The 22731-nt window shown below is 40.1% G+C and overlaps 1 protein-coding gene across 8 annotated transcripts in view; it reads right to left on the reverse strand.

Annotated features, from left to right (window-relative positions):
- The window catches only part of dmd (dystrophin), a 322537-nt gene that overhangs the window by 157415 nt on the left and 142391 nt on the right, over positions 1-22731 (reverse strand). For 7 of the 8 annotated variants that reach the window (XM_067583225.1, XM_067583222.1, XM_067583219.1 and 4 more), the window contains 9 exons: positions 21658-21786; positions 18856-18951; positions 18048-18146; positions 16786-16967; positions 13920-14070; positions 10688-10807; positions 6972-7073; positions 3705-3812; positions 2915-3094 (listed from right to left, as the gene is read on the reverse strand). In XM_067583225.1, the coding sequence (XP_067439326.1) occupies positions 2915-3094; positions 3705-3812; positions 6972-7073; positions 10688-10807; positions 13920-14070; positions 16786-16967; positions 18048-18146; positions 18856-18951; positions 21658-21786 (1167 nt within the window). The remainder of the gene's footprint in view (positions 1-2914; positions 3095-3704; positions 3813-6971; positions 7074-10687; positions 10808-13919; positions 14071-16785; positions 16968-18047; positions 18147-18855; positions 18952-21657; positions 21787-22731) is intronic. The other variant, XM_067583223.1, reaches the window with a different exon arrangement.

Below are 22731 nucleotides of genomic sequence, written 5' to 3' on the forward strand. Positions count from 1 at the left end.
ATCACTTTACAAGGATCTGTCAAAATCATAGAGATCCCAGATCACCACTTAACACACTCTCACATCTGTCTGCACACACACACTCACAGTGCAACAGTGTCCTTGAGAGGCAATGAGTCAAGGATCTGTTTCATGAATCTTACATTATCACAATAAAAACAAAGCAGGCATGTCTGTGAGGTTTCAACAACACTACAGATGTGAATGTGAGTGTGTACTCAGACTGCTGTGAGATGGTTAAGTAGCACTTTGGGATTTCTATGAAACTGACAGATTGTAACAGCAGAAGAGAGTAATAGAGAGAAATTAGAGAGACAAATGTAGATTTTATGTGTGCAGGTATTTGTGTTTATGTTAATCTACAGATTATCCACATGAGACGTGATTACTTAACACCTCCATTGATGATAACAGACAGGGTAAAACACACAGTGTGTGTATGTTCACATTAACATATTAAAGTGTATGTAAATATGTGTATATTAAAGTGTAAATATTAATGTTAATGTTCACATGAAAGTGTGTGCTTATTGTAGTAATGCTGAGCATTGTTCACATTGCTGTGTGTGTGTGTGTGTGTGTGTGTGTGTGTGTGTGTGCAGGTTTGTTTCAGCAGGGAAGAGTCTAATGACAGTTAAGCAGCGAGTACAACTACTGGGATAGCCTTGCTACCATGGAAACGTGTGTGCATGAGCGTGTGCATAGCTGAAGTGGGTGGACTGTGTGTGCCCACAGAGGTCAATCTGCTAATTATCTGACTGATTATAATGGACATGTAATTGAGAGAGAGAGAGGGAGACAAAGAGTAAAAAGAAGATGGAAGGAAGCTTCATGTTGGATTCTGTCTTCAGCTGCAGAATACTGTAATGTCTGTGCATGTACAGTATGTTTATATGCAGTATACTGTATAAGTACATATGTACTTTCTGACTCCAAATCTTTTGGTTTCCTAGTGAAGATGTAATTTTCTAAAAAACGTTTCACAAATATTAAGTTTAATGTTTTTTATGAAGGCTCATTGATTTCCTAAAACAACTGGTCATTGTAGATCTTAGCAAATGTTACCCAAACGGGAAGAAATAGTGCATTTGTTGGGACTATTTTCAGCAGCGGATTAATCAACATATGGTGACAATATTTGTTCATCTGCAGTTTTTTTACTGTACTACTTTCATAACATTTCACTACATTAAAACAAGAACATTTACATCAACTGCATTTTTATATTACGTTTCCCAGCATGTTAACATCAAAGAGACAAGCAATACACCTCTTATTCACTATCAAACACTATCAAATGTGAACATTGCCACAATGCATCATATGTGTAGGATTTTTCCCCATCACACCTAAACTATAAGCTAATTTAACTTGAACAAACCTATAGAAATACATTTCTTGTCATTTAGCAGATGCAGTAGAACTGCAGTCAATTAATATCAGCTTCTACATCAGCCTGTCCTGAGCTCTAATTTGAGAGCAAGTGTCAACGAGAGTCAGTGGAGGCTTTATTTAGCAAAATAATGCCTGATTGGATGTTAGCATAACAAACCTTTAAAAGTAGATTGGGTGCTAATTACAATCTCCCTCTCAAAGGCGCCCTGGCAACTAGTTGGACTATGCCTAAAAGCTTCCCAGCCTGTGAGTTTGTTGTAGTCTATATTATGTGCTGCCTGAAGAAGCAGTTCAGGGAATAAATGTCCTGTTCGCTAACCTATAATGTAAATAATAGTAATATAATAACAATTGACCTAGTGCTCAGTCTAAAACTCTCCAGACGACAGGATAAGAGTATTATGCACTGCAATATTTTTATTCAAATACCACAGAAGAAATTTGTTTTAATCTCATCACTTCAGTGAGCATGTCAGTTTTAAAAGCACAACTGTGACCACAGAGAGACAGAGATAAAAACCAGAGGATTTTACTGAGATTGTGCAGTGTCAGAAGATGATGAGGGAACAGTGGGGGGAAGAACACTGTGTGAAAAGTGATGATTGAGGAGTGATAATTGCGTGACAATGCTGATTGAAAGCACTCCTTCATCGCTGTATGTCTGTTCAGGACAGCACAGAGAAAGGACTGCACTCACAAGCGTCTTAACAGTCCAGACTCCATGCTTGCCTCCTCCATATTCTCCACTCGTGTGTAACATGAACCTCTATAGGTGTTCAATGACCCCTGTCAACCAGCCAATGCATTTCTTTCTCTCAGTCCCTCAGGCCAAAGACTCGCAGCTACCAGGACTCTGTTTCATCACAGCAGCTTTCTTACAGCAGGATAAATGTCAACTTCAGTGAGTCTGGAAACTACAAAACATCAGGATTTCATTTTGACAGGAAACCTGGGAGTCATTTGTACCAGAACAAACCAGTTTGGTAAACCAACAAGGGGCACACCAACTATTTATTTAGGAGACAATCTGGCAGTAAAGGAAGATGAGCAATGACTTGCCTACTGAAGAGGTGCTGTGTTTTAATTTTCTTTGTCTATATTTAAAACACTGTCTTTAATCCAAACTTTCCCAGAGCTGTTGGAGCTGCTTTTCTTTAATCAGTGTTTTATTAATCCTGGTCACTGAGTTAAGACGTCCTGCTGGTTTTCCTTCTAATGCCTAATCACAGCTGATAAACACCTGGGAGTGAATGAAATGAACTGCAATCACTTAGCTGGTAGGCCAAACAAAAGCTGTACAGACCATGTCGTAAAGCAATGTTGTTTTAATTGGATAAACCTTATAATTATAAAACATTTACTCATGAATAACATGGTTAATTCATTGCTACTGTCTCATAACTGAAATTCTTCTTCTACCTCATCCAACTACACCCACAAATCCAGCCCTCATCTGCTCACTGTTTCTCTGTTGGTTATGTATCATATACAGTAAAACACAGCTGTATATGTGGCGTACCTGGGAGCTGCTCATCTCCAGACTCTGGATCAGTTTGTCCCAGCGCTGGGCAAAGCTGTCCAGTCTGGCCTCCAGTTTGCTGGCCACCTCCTTGTTTTTGACGCTGGACAGCAGGTCCTGACTCATGGAGCACAGCCTGTCCATGGTGGGACGCTTCACCTCCAGGTCTGCCTTCACCGTCTGACAGAACACACACACACACACACAGATACCTGTTTTGATATTGTCTCGTTCATGACCAGGAATAGGTGGATACATTTTAAATCAGTGTACTGTGGGTTTCTGTGTGGGAGTTATACAGTTTTTCTCAATTGCTAAGACACATTTCTTGAAATTATGCTTATTTCCCAAAACCAAACTCTCCACTCAAAACCATGTAGTCTTACATCTAAACCAAACTTTGCCTTCAGACATCACACAAAAGCATCAAATACACACATACACTACAAAACAGCTATTACACACTGCATTACACGATTTTGACTCTCAGTGTTTCCACCTAGAGAACTGTGTGCTAACTGGGTTCCAGCTGTGATGACTTGAGTAAATGATAGTGAATGCCAGTGCTTTTTAAATGAGCACATGAGTGAAAACAGGGGAATAGTGTAGGAATAGTTTTGGGAAATGAGTCTGTTTTTTGGTAGGTGGTGTCATGGTTTGGGATGTTTAGTTAATAGGCACAGTTATAGTGTGTAAGTGATTGAGAAACACTGTAATACGATTAGTTCATATACATGTCTTTGTTTTGTTAAATGAAAGGGATTTAGAGTTCTTTTGCAGGGAGACTCACAGCAAGACGGCGGAGGCAGGCCACCATCTCTGTCTGGTCCTTCAGGTTGGAGGTCTTTATGGAGCTAACCAGCTCCTCCTTCTGAGTCAGCCAGGAGTCAAATAAACACTGTGAGGAGAAGACAGAGGAGGAGAGAAAGAAAAGGGTAAGATGGAGATGAAAGAAGAAAAGAGGAAAGAGAGCAGTGAAGAGGAAAGAAGAGGAGTGAAAAGAGGAGTGTAAAAGATGAGGTGAAGAAGGAGGATAAAGAAGTAGACAAGGGAGAACAGAAGAGGAGAGGAAAGAAAGTAGAGGAGTTAAAAGAGGAAAGGGGAAGATGAGGACAGAGGAAGAGAAGAAAGATGAAGGAGGAGGAGGAGAGGAAAGGAATGGAGAAATAAGGTGAGGAGAAGAGAGGAGAGTAAAGGAGAGGAGAGGAATGGAGAAATATGAGAGGAGGAGAGGAGAGGAAGGGAAGAGAGGAGATGAGGGGAGAGGGGAGGGGAGGGGATGAGAGGAGGGGAGAGGAGAAGAGGAGAGGAGAGGAGAGGAGATGGGGGGAGGAGAGGGGAGGGGAGGGGATGAGAGGAGGGGAGAGGAGGAGAGGAGAGGAGAGGAGAGGAGATGAGGGGAGGGGAGATGAAGAAAGGAGAGGAGAGGAGATGAGGGGAGGGGAGATGAAAAAAGGAGAGGAGAGGAGAGAAAAGGAGATGAGGGGAGGGGAGGCAAAGGGAGGAGAGGAGCGGTGAGGAGAGGAGATGAGGGGAGGGGAGGGGAGGGGATGAGAGGAGAGGAGAGGAGAGGAGAGGAGAGGAGAGGAGAGGAGAGGAGAGGAGAGGAGAGGAAAGGAGATGAGGGGAGGGGAGGCGAAGGGAGGAGAGGAGAGGAGAGGAGAGAAGGAGAGGAGATGAGGGGAGGGGAAGGGAGGGGAGGGGAGAGGAGATGAGGGGAGGGGAGGCGAAGGGAGGAGAGGAGAGGAGAGGAGAGGAGATGAGGGGAGGGGAGAGTAGAGGAGATGAGGGGGGAGGGGAGGGGAGGCGTAGGGAGGAGAGGAGGGGAGGGGAGGAGAGGGATCCATAGAAATCCAGAGAAGATATTGGTGGATGAAGAAACAAGAAGGATGGATGAATGGAAGAGAAGGGAAATGAGGAGAGAGGATTAGAGAGAAGTGTTATCATGTGGAAGGCGGTGCACTTGAGTCCATTGTCTCCTGTTCGTACAGACAGCTCTTGACTGCAGCATCCTCCTCAGGCCACTGAAACGCAGCCTATTGTCTGTGACAGCATCTCTCCCTTTCCTCAGGATTACAACACACACTGTGAATATTCCTGTTATCAGTGCACGGACAGTTCATTTCCAACCAGAGCCTGGGGTGGCACTTGAACAAGCATTTAGCCAGAGAACAAGGGAAAATGGAATTCAATGTATTTCCTGATGTTCTGAATAATTAAACAAATTCAATTTGGGTTCTGGTTCTTATGGATGTCTGGAAGCCATCGTAGCCAATGATCCTTCATTTTAAAACAGAGTGTAGAGGTTATTTCATGATAAATTTGTACTCATTTGTGTAACTGAGTAGTCATGCTCCATTTAATGGACCCCTGATGCCCCAAGTCCCACATTTTGGACACATTAGGCAAAGATGCAGTATGCACACATACTTTAAACTGTAAGACTCAAGCATACTAAAAATGAATTATCTAGATTTTATTATACTCTTAAAAAAAACTTACATTAACTTTGACCAGCCCCTTAACTAATTTGTCTTAATGAAGCGATATTTTGATGAAAAGGAAAACTTATGTTGATAAATCCTTACATAGAGTCAACGTTCAAGCATTAAAATGTCTTCTATATAATAAATCGAGCAGTAAACAAAGGGTGACTATGACCCAGAGGGCAACATTGCAAATCTGGTTTGGGCTTTTAATTAAGGCTGATCAGTTAATCGTGTATGATCCCATATTATGATTTTAGCTTCCTCAATTATTAATCACAGAACATGAGCAAATCGGATATCATGACACATTTAATTTCCTTTACAAAGTCCTGCTGGAGCTAAAAATATCAACTGCAAAGATGCTGATAAAGGGTGATTTTAAATACGAAAGTCGTCATAAAGAGAATCAAAATATACATTTATGCTACATTTATGAATTGTGGAGTCCTAATTGGTCTTTGGATGAAGGTATGCTTTCATTGCCTTGTGAAAGATACATATTCCTGTTGTTGTGATCACACCAAAGAGATACGTGTATGATTTTTATTAACTAGGGATAGCCATGTCAGTCAGTTGGTTTGGTCCAGACTAAAATATCTCAGCAACTAATTTGATGGATCACAATAAAATTTTGTACACACATTTATGTTCCCCAGAGATGAATCCTAATAACTTTGGTGATCTCCTGACATTTCCTGTAGAGTGAAATATCTTGACAACTGGCAACAGTCATGGTCTTTGTGAACTTTGGTGATCAACTTTACTTTGTGTTTAGTGCTTCTTTGCATTGATAAAACCTCAGATGATGTTTAAACTGTACATAAACAGCAGCTAGTAGCGTAGATATTATGAAAAGTGTATGCCTAAATGTTCAAAAACAAATCTGTGATCCAATTTACACCTGATATTGACATGTGATCTGTATCTGGATAATGACATCCAATCCATGAGTCTTTGCATAAGCCCTCTTCTTATTGATTGTACCCACATTGTGATCAGATCTCCTTATGCAATTTAGATAGCTGGAGATTGCCGACTTGTCAACAAACATGGTTTGCTTAAGCTAACAGGAAGAGGTGTAGTTTGGTGACCTTTCAACCTGCTGGAGGGATTTTCATCACGCTGCATAGACTGCATTCACACAAGGCTGAGATCTGATCACAATGAGGGACAAACCAGTTTGTTTTTCTTTAAAAATGTACATTACAGCCTCACAGAGCTGCTAACATGGCATCTTGTTGTACAAATGACAAAAGTTTCTGTCTCATTTTGCTTCCATTTGACAAAGTGACACATTTAAATTCATGATGTACAGTGGTCAAACAGCAGTGCTCCATGCACATAATAAATGAGTTGACTTGTCAAACATTACTGACATAATGTGATGTTCAGCTTAAAATTTCTCTTAAGGCTTGCAGAATGTGGGAGTAGACATGATCTGGATGAACTAATCTCATTATACATGCAGCAAATGCTGCTGTGATCCTGCCTCAGCTCCACACACACATACACACACACACACACACACACACACACACACACACACACACACACACACACGCTCATACCTGTTCATTAGTGAAGTGCTGCCATTTCAGTAAAATCTCTTGAAGCAGAATCCAGCGTTCTTCTGTCCATCTACAAATGGCTGCCCAGCGGTCACCTAGCACCTGCACACACACACACACACAAACACACACACATATATATAAATCATCTATTTATGTCTACATTAGTACAAAAATTCCTTTTGGATTATTTCCCCAGAGGGACTGAAACATTTTCAGCACGTTGCCTCAAAGGCTAATGGATTCACATTTCCACTTGCCAGTTTAAGTCTTTTAGCTGCCAAAAATGCAGTTTGATTCTCGTTCCTCTCTCTCCCACAGGGACGGAGCTGATCATGATTGTGGAAGGCCATGAAATTCAGAGATGACAGGAACAAGATATATCTCTAAAATCCTGTCTGAGTGCTTAGAGGCCATTGACTGTACAAATAAGATGTGAACAATGAGTGATCTGTACTTTCATTGTAATAAAATGAAGGGAAAGTAACAGGATTCTAGATCACTGCATCATAATCCAGGAGAGCATTTTTAGTTAGGTTTTTCTACTGAAATTATAGCACTTATATATATATTTACTTTGAAATAGTGAATTTATGTTGATTGAATTCCCCTCTTTGAAATTACCAGGTCATTTCAAGTTTCATAATTATAATAATAAGACTTTTTTTCAGGTTCTCAAATGACCCTCAGCTGTTCTGTATCTACAGCTAATTAGCAAATGATAGCATGCTAACACGCTAAACCAAGAGGGTGAACATGGTAAACATTATACAGTACCTGATAAACATCAGTATGTTAGCATTGTCATTGTGAGTATGTTAGCGCACTAACATTAGCAATTAGCTCAGTAAAGAGCAGAGCCGCTAGCATGGCTTCACCATGTTGTCCAGTATGGATCTTTGAACTATGGATATTTTCATTTTTTATCTGAATTAATGACTCTGGAAAAAAAACAAAAACCTTATAATGAAGTTTTTGAAATTGCACGACTTGAAATAATAAAACATTGGTAACATATTTCACCGCTGTAATTTCAGTGATGATTAAATTTCAACACTGAGATTAAATTTCACAGTTAGACATCTGGCTGCCTATAAAATTAAAATTCTTCAGCCTTTCTTGACTTCCATACTAATGACTGAAATGTTAATCAACAAGTAGTTTTTATTACTCTCTCCTATATTATAGACAAATTTCTTATGATACTGTAATTATTTTACTTGTACCAGCCAACAGATCTGAAAACAGTATGTGCATTAAAGTATGTGGGAGCACTGACACACACACACACACACACACACACACAGAGGCCTTGAGATGTAAAAGTTTATTTTTCGTGACTCCATTGTATCGGTGTATTGGCAGCTAGCTGTTAGCTGAGTGAAATGGAAGAGACACTCTTCCGTTCCATTTAACTAGCAAAGACAAAACCCTCAGTGTGTCCACTGAACAAAGTCATCAGAGTGACAGAGAGGCAGAGAGCAGGGAGGGCAGTGAGTGGGGGGAGAGGAAATGAAAAGACAATGAGATGCAAAAAAGTGAGAGACAGGCGAGCGGGTAAAGACAGACATGGAGAGAGAGGCTCAGCAGGTTAATCTTAAGATGAATGGCCTGTAATTAATCAAGTGACAGTTCAACAGCGGGGAGAAACCAGGGAAGGCACCTTCTATTTGCATTTTTACATTCCGGCACACAATGTTCTCTCTCATCTATTTATCTCTCTTATCTTCTATTTAGTAATAAACTGCACTGCAGGAAACGCACCACAAAAACCTCCAGTTGTTCAAAAGAGAGTCAAACAAGAACTTGCATTAAGTGTCTGATAATATTAAGTGTGATTGGACTTCATAACCAATGTTTGTTCTGCATTGTAATTGCTTAATATGGCATGGTGAATAATTCAAGATACTAGCAGCTGCATTGTGTCATTAATACAGTATATTTGTGCAAATTACTTTTTTTTTTTTTAGGAGTTTCTGACTAAAGTTTGAGAGGAGAGATTCTCATTTTCAGCTAATCTGCTTTCAGTGCAGAGGAGCTTACTTTTATCCACAGCTCTTCAAACCTTTTCTCCCCTAGGAAGAGTTTCAGTCGCATCCAATTATCCAAATTTCTTCATTTCCTGTTTGTGTGTATAGCCAGTTACGGCCAAATCTACCTCAGCGTGCTCACTCGCACCTTCCCCAAAATAACAGATTGAATTTCCCAAAGATAAAATCACCATGTCTTCCCCTTTTCTCCTCGCATCAACTTCCTATTGTCCACTGGGTCAGCTGTCCATCACAGTTCAAATAATATCCAGCCTAGTCTGGACGCTTCAGCACAACCTCCATCTGTAATCAAGGCTGTGCTTTCACACTGCTGTTAAAATATGCTCTGTTTAATGTTCTGCTTATGCAAGGCTGGATTAACCTGTAGGGCAGCCCCAGGCAAAAATTTGCACTCAGGTCCCTGTTGACCCTCTGGATGTAGTCTATAGCTTCCAAGTGCCCATTAATTATAATATTATGGTAACATAAGTTTTCTGTGTGTTATTTAACTGTTGTGGTCATTTGAATACACATAACTTTATTTCAGGACATTTCATGCATGTGAGAGCAATATAAAATAAAACATAAAAATCTTAAAACTAGAGATTGACAAGACTGAGCCACAAAGATTAGTTTAATAATGCAGGACCTGCCTTAAGCTCTTCCACTCCAATACCTATTTTGGCTGACTAAAACGATCCAAATTAATAAGGTTTTGACACCTACCAAAGTTTTATGTGGAAGTTTCAGAAACACTCGAGGTAATAACTGCCTGTGACTTTGTCTGTAGAGGTAGTATGGGGGCAGTATGGGGCTGTGAACTAAATACCAGTGAATACCTGCCTCATGGCTGAAGAAGATAGCCCACAGTATGACAATTCTACAGTGATTTATTCATGAAAGGTCCAGGCCGATTTTACAAAAAGGACATTCAGAGCTAAATAAATAATTAAATAACTCTTAATGCAACAGTCTTGTAATGATGAAGTACATAAAGGATCTTCTCCCTCTCCAGAGGGGGTCAGAGGTCAGGCAGCTTGTCAAGAAGCTTCAGTGGTACAGATGCTGATCTACTTGTTTATTCAATATCCTTGTATCAACAGCTTGGCCAATCAATGTCAGAGTGAGATACCTTCCAACAACGGAATCGTGGATATGTGTCAGCTAGCTGCAATTAAGGCTACTGTGTGAGAAAGTTGTGGAAATCAGCGGCTGCTGTTTTAATAGATTTCAGCTTTATTCTTTGCAGTGTTTGGGAGTTAACAAGGGGAACTAAGGCCCATACATCAGAGGTTAAGACAAGCGTAGAGAATTAACCGCATAAACAGGCAGCAAAGTCTGGCTCCTAGCTGGAGTCTTTGTGATGATAACTTATGGAGTAAACAAAATCAGCAGAAAGCTACAACACACACACAAACAGACACACACACACGCACAGCAGAGGCACATCTCGCTGGCAAGGTCTAATTACTGCACACCAAAGAAAACACTATCTCCTGTTCAATCTATTTTCCCTGAGAAACAATTCCGGAGTCTGCTGAGCCCACTCCCGCTGAGAGAGCCAGTGAGTGAGGCTCCAAAAATTTCCCCAATGCACTGTGTGATCAGCAAAGTGTGTATAATGTGATCATGTCTAACACAGATGTGAGTGTGTGTGTGTGTGTGTGACAGTGCATGTGCCCTCACCTGAAGTTTGCTCTCCAAGGCGGCGGTGGCGCTGTCTCCACTGGTCTCGTCCACCACCACCACCATGTGGGTTAGAGAGTTGACCCTGACCTGCTCCAGCTCCAGGTCCTCCTGCAGGAGCTGCAACAACACACAGAAACACACTTATAAATAAAGCAGAACAGAAATACATACATACACAAGTTTTTATGATGCGGAGTTAATGACTGGCTGAATGTGGCTCGAAGCAACGGGAGCTAAAAATGGTTGGTTTCCTGCAAGACCACAGGAGTTTAGAGCATAGTGTTTCAACTATGTTCCTTTAACACCAGGTGGCAAACGGAACAGTTGGTTTTAAGATAAAATAAAGACACTGGCCTCCACATGAGCAGACAGGGTGGCAACTAACTATTATCAGGCCTCTAACTTCCTTATACTTTCTTGTAGACACCTCATTCAAACGTCAAATTGTTCAGCTAATTTGGGACATCTGTGCTTCTATTCAGATTTTTGATATCTTCCATTCTTTTTGAAATATTAAACTCTTTATGCCCATTAAAGTGAATGTAAGAACATTCTGCCAATTTTCACCTCCTCTTAAACTCCTTCATAATCATTTATACTTTCACCTTAGTTTCAGCTTTAATATTTCTTTATTCAACACTTAAAACTAAATTTGCGCTGTAATACAAAGACACATTCTGTCCACTCTCATAATGCTGTGATGTTATATTTTAAGTGATATGAATGACTGTTTTTCAAATGTCAGGCTTCCAAACAAGCCTTCAGTTTTACACTTTAACCCTTGCAGGTCTCAGTTCTTCTCCTTTGAACAACAATAAAAAAACAAATGTCTGCTTTACCAGCTGCTTTCAGTGATTACACTTCATCCGACACTTTCTTTCATTTCATATACAGTTGAACTGGCCCTTATTTCTCTCAGGACTTCCACTTCAGTCAGTTACATTTGACATTTTGACTCCTTTCGGTGCTTGGACTTGGACAACAGAATCTTCAAATCCTTTCAGCCTTGGTGCAACTGACTTCCATTTCAACTTTTTTCAATATTTCAACAAATTCATATGTTTTAACTGCAAATTATCAACATGCAAATTTTCCTCAGAACATTTGGCCTTTTCTGGTTTTAATTATTGATTATTATGTGGATTATTTTTTCTATTGATTTCTATTGATTATTTGATTGTTTAGTCTATAATATGTTGGGAAAAAGTGAAAACTGCCCATCAAGAGTTCCTAGAGCCCAAGGTGATGACTTCAGATTGCTTGTTTTGTATGACTAATATTCCAAAATCCAATTACACTGATATAAAACAGAGAAAAGTATCAAATCCATCACATCTGACAATCTGGAAACAGATGTTCATCATTTTTCCTTGATTAATTGATTAATCCATCATCAAAATAGCATAACACCGCAGGAAAAACCCAAACACACTGGTAGTCATCTTTGTCGGTTGATTAATTGAACAATCAATTAATCATTTCAGCACTAGTCTTCAACTCTAAAAAATCTAATAGCTCAAGATTAATGACATTCTGTATATACCAAATTTCAAGATGGTGGTTCAGAGAAAGAAGGAGGAAAGCTGACTCAGTTCATTGCAATTCAGTGTAGAGTAACTGTTCATGATGGATTGTGTGCGACAAGCAACACATGGAAAAAATTTAATTAAAGTTCCCCCCTTTTTTGATTTTCTCATGGGCACAATAAATGCCTCTGTAAGCACTGAATTAAAAGAACTAAACACTTGAACAAACTTTTGTCTGAACAGCATAAACACAACCAACAGCCGCATCTAATCAGTGCTTTTTCACTGAGAAACTCTCAACTCACTTCCATTTTTCAATCTGTATACACAAAGATTGAAACAAGGACTTTGTAGCCTCAGACTAAAACTAGTAAATCGCTGACGACCACAGATGTAGAAGAATGTGGGGGGTTTAAACAACATGTCAGAGTGGTCATGTTGTTTAAACCCCCCACTGCTGGTAGCAGAATTCAATTTCCGAAGCTTCTCTCAAAGCTTCCACTCTCTCAAAACGATTTTTCCACTGGTTGCAATCCCAATCAAAATGAGATTCTGGTGTGCAGCAGGGGAATTGGTTGCAAAAGCAAAAAAAAAAAAAGCAGGACACACACAAAAGAAATATTATTGATGTGTTTTGTTTCTCTGATGAATCTATGATTTCTAATTGAGCTTCACTCTTGGGGTAAGATTGTACAGCGGCATGATTGGTAGTGATTTAGCCAATCAGAACCCATTTTCCCATTAGATGATTTCACCCCTTTCAAGTGGCAGAGAAGACAAAACACAAACATAAATGAACCTACTGTCAACACATCCCAATCATTGGCGCTCCCAAACTGAACCTGAATTTAATTTAAGCAGCTTCTTAGTGGTGAGGTTGACTAATTGTTGTTTCCCCTCAGCTGCAGACTCCGCAGGCTTGTTGTATCGCATCCAGTCTGATAGAGCCTCCTACTGTGAGAAGATCAAGCATGAGTTTGACAAGTGTCTAAACAGTCAGCTAATTTGACAGGAAGATCTGTGAAACTGCCAAATACACTGATGGGAGTTAACATAGGTGAAGTGCAGAGCCTCACACTGCTGAACACACTGCAGTCAACTGTACCTACATTGAGACTGAAGTTCATTCCTGATCTTGGAAAAAACTGTTGTCAAAACAATCTCACCAAGGTCCATTCAGTTGATGTTCTGAAGCTTTTGATTGTATTACATGATCTTCCTCAGCAGGTGGAGCTGCCATGTTGTAATGGATTTGTAGATGTTCAATTTTCCATTTTTTCTGAGCACTTTAAAGGAAAAATTTGACACTTTGGAAAATATACTTCCATAATTTGCTTTAGATGAGGACACTGATACCACTCTCATGTCAGCAGGCTAAGTATGAAGCTACAAATCAACACTCAAACTGCATTTGATGAAATTAGTTGGATGAGAATTTACCTGTCTGTAAACCCCTATCCCAAACAGTGATGGGCCAACCATTTCTCAACATGTTGAAGCAGTGTGCATGGGACTTTAGTATGAGAGATGCTAACAAAGAGTTTGGGGAGCCTTTCCAAATACAAAAACAGAGAGCAAAGTGTCTGGAATGGATTTAACAGCATGTCTATCCACTCTAATTTAAGCTTGCTTGATAATATTATGTAAACCTGGATTAGATAAACCACGTTTCAGCAACAGGGCCCTGACCGGCAGCAGCTCACCTTATGCTCTTCCACTTGATGCTTGACGTCCTCCAGGTCAGGACCCAATGGTTGAGCCCCCATCTTCTTGATCCGTGCCTCCGTCACATCCAACCAGTCTGTGAGCTGCTGCAACTGCTGGTGCTGCAGGTCCATTAGGACCTCGTGGAGCCTGAGAGAGGAAGACAATTCAGTTAGCTGTCAATCACTCGTTGAAGCCGTGGGGATAGCCATTATCGAAAATACAGAGCCTTACTCAAGAATAGTGCAGAAGGGCAAATGAAAGTCAGTGGTTAACCACTGCTCCACTCTCATGCCTCAAGTATTGATTAACAATGACTACTGCTAAGTTATTTGGTAGAATTGATAAAAGCCACCTATCCTGCCCTTATATTCACCACTGCATTAGAACAGACCCTTGCTGTCTTGTCTAAGTGGTATTTGGTAGTCCAGGCCGTGTCTGCACAGCTCTATGCTTAAATCAACAAGATTATCGAAGAAGATAGCTGAACAGTTAATTAAATTTGGCTCTGTGTCAGTTATCATTGGATTCACCATAATTAGAACGGCTGCTGTTCTTTGTATCCATGAATGTTAGCTTCTGTGGGAATCTTCATTCACACATTCAATGAAACATTATTCATATGCCTAAATTATAATAGAAAAAGGCCTGTAAAGTCATTCTGTGAACTTTAATGTTGAATATGATTTTAATAATTTGTGTGTGTGTGTGTGTGTGTGTGTATGTGTGGCAAATTCAAAGATGGTGTTAAGCCGTAATTGCAGGTGTGTTTGCTGACCTCATGTGACCTCACTACCAGAGATCCAAACAGTGTCATTGTTAGGGATGTGCAGAGAGCCCAGTATTGTATTTGTATCTGTATTTGTTGAGTGAGCAAAATTATTTGTATTTGTATTTGAATGAAAGTGGAAATAGGTATAACAATCTTGTTTTTGTTTTTTATTATACTTCTAATTTTAGGATATTGAAGTGTTACAATAAGTGTTCTTCAATAAACTATTTTGCAAAGTAGGGTTCCCACACTGAGTCTCAAACCCGGATCTCCTGGACCATGGATGACTGCACTGACCACTTAGCCAAGGCTCAGTTCTGCCAGACACCCTGACCTGCAACTAAGTATACATTCATGACACAGAGATAGTCAGAGTGGAGCATAGCAGAGAGACAGTAATGTAACCTCACTACAGCTCCATCCCTAGTCACTGTGTGATGTCACGCTAGCATAAGCAAATTTAAAAGGGACTCTGTTGTGTTAGGCCTTTGGCGGATCAACCACTGGATGATGGAAAACGTCACTAACTTTGCAGGTTGTGATTTGAATGCATGGCGGGAAGGTCTCCACTGACACCTGGTTCATGATCATAATACTGCAAATGCAAGAGCTTTCATCATAGGCTCAATCACCATTGTGTTACCTCAGTGACAGATAGTGACTTAACAGACACTTATTTAAATGAAAATCCTACAGTGACCCAGACCTATTGGGGTCATGGTTTTACCTAACAACCAATTTTACTTATCAGGCTGCAAATATTTGCTGCTCATCCCGCTGGATGCATTTTCTCCTGAAACCTTCACTCTCAGCTTGGGTCTCTATGGAAGCTAGTGTGTATAGTTCAGTCTCATTATCTGCATTCTTGAGTGAAGCACAAATACTTTGCCTTGGACATACCAAAGTTTACCCAGTCACCAACTTGGACCCAATTTCTGAAAAATGTTGCTTTTCAGGCTCCTTCAATTCGTGACCCAATCTCAGCAAACTCTTGACGGTTCATTCCAAATCTGGCATGATAAGCACTTGAAATATTTGTAAACCTTGTTATCAGTAATTGCTGTGCATCTTTCTTTCAACTGACTAAATTTGGCAGGACTCATTTTTCAGGTACCTATGAGTCAGGAAATTTAAAAACTTCTTATAACCCAGTTACCGTTGAAACCCTCATATAACCCTGTTATCTTTAAACCTCACACTGAAAGGATCAATCTCGGTTCTATATTATTTAATCTCAAACATTAGTCAATCCACAATGTCAACAATTACCCCTGCTTGGGAACAGGCCCTAGATTTGAATTTTTCAGGTAACATTTTGGACTAGGCCCTTATCAAGTTACACTTCTATATGCACACCCTCAAGGTGACAAGTAGGACTTTTAGACATGGTGCGATTGACGTCAATAGAGGGATGGGCCCGATAGGTATTTGTCCAACGTGGTGCACACTGGCACAAAGAGGCGTCCACTTAAGTTAAGATGTTGAACAAATTCAACTTGAACAAAAAAAAACTGTGCTTATACCAAGGCTTTATGAAGCCAGAGCTGCCACATAAACACACTCATGCATGCACGACGGCTGGTTACTAGCAGACGTCTGTACTATTGGTGCATTGCTTGTTTGTGGCAAATTAACAGAAACTAAACATATGGTCCAGTGGTCAAATTTGTGGGAATAAGGAGGGAAATTCACACCGTTACACAGATCAAAATAGTACATAGTACTCATATTTTCCAAAACAAAATGAGCTAGATTTAAACCTGAGGATCTTATCTCTGACAGATATAATGTGAATGTGTGTTCTGGTCATTGCCTTCCATAGCTGAATTTTGGAAATCAGTTTAAACCTTGTCTGAAACTTAACAATGTCCCACTGACCCTAACCGACTGCCATCTTTGCCATGCCCCAACAAGAACTGCTCTCACATAAATCCAGACAAGGCATGTTAGCCTTAATAGCTATATACTAATAGTTAAGAATTACAGTCTTGACTAGTGAAAGTGGTGGACCAACTGACAGACAGACCAACACTGTCATCAATAGCGCCATGCCACTATCATGACTTAAAACATTTGAAAGAGTGTATATGTACCTGCTCTGTCTCTCCATACTAGCCACTCTCAGGTGCTCCCACCGGGAGTTGAGGAGGTTCATCTGCTCCCTGACTTCAGAGTCCTCCTCCTCACTCAGGTTCCCCTCCGCCAGCAGGGCAGCACCAGCCCGGAGAACCCGCCCCACGCTGCCCTGGTGGGTGGTAAGCTCCACCATGTACCCCTGGTGAGAGACGGAACGAAACATTTCACACACATGTTGGCAATGACTCTGCTCATTTTGCCTAATTGACCCTCCTAAAGAATAGGAGTGCCTCACATCACTATTCCTACTGAATGACCCTTCTCAAGTCACTTTAACTGCTCTCAAAATATATTTCTACCTCTCACCTTAGTGCTTGATCTCTCGTCTGCAAGAGCACTTAACTCTTATATGATCCTTCTGGGGTCTCACACAGGAAAACAGTCAGGGTTAATTTAATTTTCAGAGCATAAAAGTCAATAACAAGCCAGTGTTCCCGTAAGCCCACATCCATCAGCGTGAATCTAACACTTACAGTTAGCTTTAAAACCACTGCCTACCATTGCAACAGCTCTGCAAGAGGACAAAATCCACACATAAACTCAAATAAATACTTTTTTAATATTTGGGACCTTGGATTTGCTAAATTCCCAAAATGTAAATGTTCTGTGATACAGTTTTATGTGGCATGCTGCCTTTCTCAGAGGTTTGTTCACCCTCCACCAACAAACTTAACAGATTGTTTCTGGGTGATGGGCGAATTCACACTCATTACTGCTGTCTTTTCAAGCCTGGCCCTTTAGTGCAGTGGAGGGAGGCTCATTCTTTTCTCTGAATACTCAGCTTTCCTAGGTATCGGACATAGTATATTGTTATGGATTGATGTCTATAATTCATTTAAACTCTTTGTTGTTTTTTTGGTGAGTTTTGTCTGTGCACCACTGACTTAAGCGAAAAAAAAATCTTGTGCAGTTGAAGAAACTCCAAACAAAAAACTGAGATCAAACAACTACAACTTCTACTATTTCTGTTAAGTGCACAATTTATGGCTACAGTATATTGGCTTCATGAATTTTAGCAGATTCACTCAAAACTCTTTGACGAAACATTCACGAGGGAAGAGTGTTTGTGTCAAGTGAATATAAAGTTTTATGTCACTTTGACATTAGGTTTAACAGTATGGTATCCACATGGATGATCTGTTAAAAATAAGATGTTTTGAAAGTATAATTACTTGCAACAACCTTGTTGTCATCACAGTTTCACTGCTCTGGCTCTCACCTCATGTGTGTGGAACTGCTCCTTCACCTCCTCCACATGGTTGGAGATGGGAGGCTGGCTCTGAAGCCCATCTTCAGCTGACAGCAGCCATGTCAACACCTTGAAATTCACAAGTGAAATTTCATGATGAACTAAAAGGAAGACCGTGGCAATATTTTGTATTTTTGTTATTGTCCACAAATCCCATGAAAAGACCAAAACCAACAATGTGTTAGTCAGTCTCTCAGTACTTTCTGACTTCCCAACTCTGTCTGTGGCTCTCAGCTCCAAGCCCATTAGTTCTTACTGAAGATGTAAATCTTGAAAAACACCTCACAAATAATTAGTTCCATTTTTATAAAAGGCTCAGTAATTTCCTAGCTGGTCACTGTGGTTTTTAACAAACGTTACTCAAACTGTGAATTTGTGAATTTTTTGGGGACTATTTTCAGCGGTGGATTCATCCACATTTGGTGCTCTGGTGAGTATTTCTGGCAGCAGGATGGTGTATATGGGATTGAATCAAAATAAACTATAGTGTGTGTTTTCATGGTTATGAAGGAACATGTCACCCAGTTCAACAGTGTGACTCACTGATGTGTTTTTATTAGTTTTAGAATAAGATATAACAGGCTTTGAGTACACACACAATACTTTTTATCAACTCACTGTTGGCTTTGGATTTTCATGGAATTTGTTGTGAAGGTGAACAAGATAGAATACCATCAGTTTTATCCTTAAACAGAAGAATAGTCAATAATATACGATATATACTGTAAGTTTCTAGTCTTTTGTCAATCTTCTTCTCATTATCACCACCATACTGTACCTCCTCCAGTGCAGCCTGGTAACTCTCCAGGCTGGTGGAGCCTGGAGGCAGAGGACTGAGGCCCCGCTGCAGCTCCTCTTGGCCAGGAAACAGGAGCTAGAGACGGAAAGGATGGGTGGGAGATAACGGGCACAGATGGAGCGTGAAAGTGAAAAGTGATATGAGGAGAAATAGAGGAATAGAGGGTGTCAGGTATAGAGGGTTAGGATAGAGGGGGTTGAGTAGTAGAGGGAAATGAAGGAAGGAAAGAAGGTGACGGGACAAGGAAAGAGACAGTATGTTAAAAGGGAGAGAAAAAGGGGGCAGGGCAGCAGAGAGATGAGAGAAAAAAAAAAAAAACAGGCAGCATGAAAGAAAGGCAGGAGACAGAGAAGATAGAGAGAGATGAGGAGAGGCCTGTTAGTGTTAGCCATTACCGGTGCCGACAAGCAGTTCTGGCCTTTGTCCAACCTTAACAACTTGTCCTTTTTCTCTCTGGGTCTCTCTCTCTCTTCCCCTCTCTCCCCATATCTCTCTTGTGAGCCCACTACTGATCTGGAAACTAACAACTTCTCTCTTTTTATCTCAGCTCGGCGTCCCTCCTCTCACTCTATTCTTCTCTCTGATAATAAGGTCCTGAAAAGATACACAGGGCCCATCCACGGTGCAGATAAGTGTCCAGCTTCAGTAAGCACCATTTTCTCTTTATACCTGTTTTGTATTACCAATGTGTTCGGTTTTGTCAGATGGTAGAGATTTAGAAATGTGTCAGAGTTTACAAGTTGTAACACAATCAAATATAGAACAAATGCTTGTTACCTTTAAATCTATATCTATGATCAGATTTTACCTTTCTGCACCATGTTGTCCATATAAAACATGTCTGACTGAGGAAAACTGTGGCCAACGCATCGTAAAATGTCAACCCTGTTCCTCATATTCTTGAAAAGAAAACTTATAAACCAGGGGTATCTATGTTATGTTCTGCTTTACGCCCCGCATTTCAAAGAACAGTGGGAGTGCTTGAATAAAGCTTATCTGACAAATTATCTTTTCTTCTTGTGATGCTTTTTAGGTGCCTGCCAAGTTAAAGTCGAGCACCCTGCTGGTACATTAAATATTTGACACAGTCTCTGAATACACTGCATTCGAGTCAGAGCAAATTATGGGCCACATTTAGCTACGCAGCACAGGGTGACGGCTTTGAAAATACATCTGAGCATTTTGAAATGCCATGTTTTGGGATAGAGGAGAAAAAAAATTCAACGTGGGGGGGATGCACAGTAACTTTGCTTTTGTGTTTCAGGGTGCTATTGTAGAGATGACAGATAGGAAAAAAACTTGTTAAGTTGGTTTGTGTTTTTTTGTAGGCAGTGATTTACAGAACAACTTTTTAGTTTGGATTAGCAACAATGCAGTAAGGACTACTTTAACATTTTAGGAAACGCTCTTTCCTCCTGAGAGTTACATAAGAGGATACCATTCTCATGTCTGTGTATTAACTATTAAGCCAGAGCCAGGAGTCGATAAGCCTAGCTTAGCATAAAGACTGACAGCAGCCTGGCTCTGTTCAAACATTCTGTTCAAAACAAGTTGTGCTTTAGTGAGCAGCTGCATGCTGTAACTATTTCTTGGTGACTAGTGGTGAAAATGGAGAAATCAGATAATAAAGAAGGCACAGATCAGTGCTTTTGTTGTAAAAAAAGACGTAAACGTAATTTTTCAATAATCATTTACTACAGAAATGTATCCATTGTAAAAAAAAAATAAAATAAAACCCCATCAAACAACAACCTCAGACCCACAGCCAGTGTGGTCTAAAAGATAACATTGTAACATAGCCAACAACAGTCAGCTGGCGGTTTGCTAGTGTCTGTACGAATTAAACAATAAGATACAACACCTCTTATTCATACAGGTGCTGGTATGTTTGAACTTTGGATTGAGTCATGCTGCTTCTAGTCTTTGTGCTGAGCTACACTAACTCGCTCCTGGTTCTAGGTCCATAGTTAATGCACAGACATGAGAGTGGTATTGAACTCGTCATCTACTGTTCCTCTCAGAAAAAAGCAAATAGTATATTTCCCAAACACAAAGGAATATTTACAAGGACACATCTGAATAGATAGTTGACTGATCGCAAGTTATCCAACTTCTGACTGATAAGAGAGCTGTCTGTACAAAGACGGATAAGAAAAGACGACCCCCATAAGCATAGCTGGCATTCAGTCTCATCAATAGGTCTTTTTCCCAGCAGACATTTTGACTTAGTCGGAAAAGCACATTAACAATGGCTCTGTACTGTTCAAGTGTCCCAATAAGCCATGACAGTGTGACAGTGAGCCAGCATGCACAACAGTAGGACCTTGAAACTGAAGCAGCTAAATGGAATTCAGCCATTGTTAATATTGTTATTCACACCTGTGCTTTTCCAACTGTCATATGTCTACATGTCCATTAAAAAGGCCTATTGTTAAAACAACCATATCCAATAAACATAAAAAGACAATACATTTTGATGAATTAATGAATTAAACACACACACTGCAAAAAATGTCCACCTCAACAAGTCAACATAGTCATAGTCAACAAGTCAGAATAAATCAAACCACCACGTTAGCATATGAAACAACCAACTTTGTAAGGGAAGTGAATGTACTTTACCCATCCTGATGGAATATTTTCATTTGTAAGTGAAGACACAAACATAGACTTGGTAAGATGGACGTTTTTTGTCAGTGGGGCAGATACAGGTGAGCAGACAAACAAATGCACAGACAGATGGACATTTGGCGTGGAGTGTTAGCGTTGCGAGACACGGACCTGATCAGTAAAACGCCTCCTCTTTTGCTCAGGCGACTTGACATATGCAGCCTGGGTGTAGGCATAGCTTTTATAGCGAGGCTGAGGGGAGGGACTCTGCACTCGCCCTTGAGCCACACTCACTGTGATCTGAGAGAGAGAGAGAGAGAGACAGAGGTGGACAGAGAAAGGAGGAGGAAGAGTTGGCAGATAGGTATGAGAGGACAGCAAAGAGAGGAAGATAAAGAGACAGAGAGGCGAGAGAATGCAAAACATAGAGAGCGAAAGATCCAAAAGCAAAAAAAAAAAAATATATACAGAAGAGGAAGGAGCAGAAAATGAAGGGGTAGAGTGGAGGAAATGCAGTGTACAAGGAGCAAGTGATGATGAAGAGAGGCGAGAAAGAGAAGCAGAAAAGAGGAGAAAAAAAGAAACATGAATAATCACACATAAGCTCTGTTTCCATCCAAATGTCAAGCTAATTTTAGGTGAACTTTTGAAACTGCATAGAAAAAAAAAAGAAGAAATACAGATTAGGTGTGTTTCCATCACCAGAGTGTCAAAAAACACATTTATGAGAGAAATGGAAAGTCTGAAAAATTAATATTGGGAAAGTAGTTATTTACTTTCATTTCAGCACATGTGGTACATGTTGCCATATTTCATGCTTGCTGAAGATGAAAACAGAGAAAATACTGCAATAAATGAAAATATACTAGGCACCTTACACAGATCATTATTTAAAGTGTTTAGGCTATTTATTTGTTTATCAAGTTAAGATTCCTTTGTCTAATTAAAAGTAAAGGTAAAGTATTATCAGGAAAATGTACTTAAAATGCGACTATGTAACTTTTGAAATAAGAAATAACACAATCTATTACAAATGAGAAGTTGAATATGTAAGCAATAAAATATACTGCTGTTCAATTGAGTACACTCAGCGGTTTTGCTGCTACAGCCTTAGTTGTTCTGGTGTGACCAGTAGCAGTGATTAATGTTAGTTAGCTAGAGGTAGAAAATGACTGTATAATAGACATTATTGAGTCAGTTTGCTGACTTTGACTCTTCTCTACTTGATTTACCACCTTGCAACAG

The sequence above is a fragment of the Thunnus thynnus genome, chromosome 24 (assembly GCF_963924715.1).
Source record: "Thunnus thynnus chromosome 24, fThuThy2.1, whole genome shotgun sequence".
NCBI classification, from domain to species: domain Eukaryota; kingdom Metazoa; phylum Chordata; class Actinopteri; order Scombriformes; family Scombridae; genus Thunnus; species Thunnus thynnus.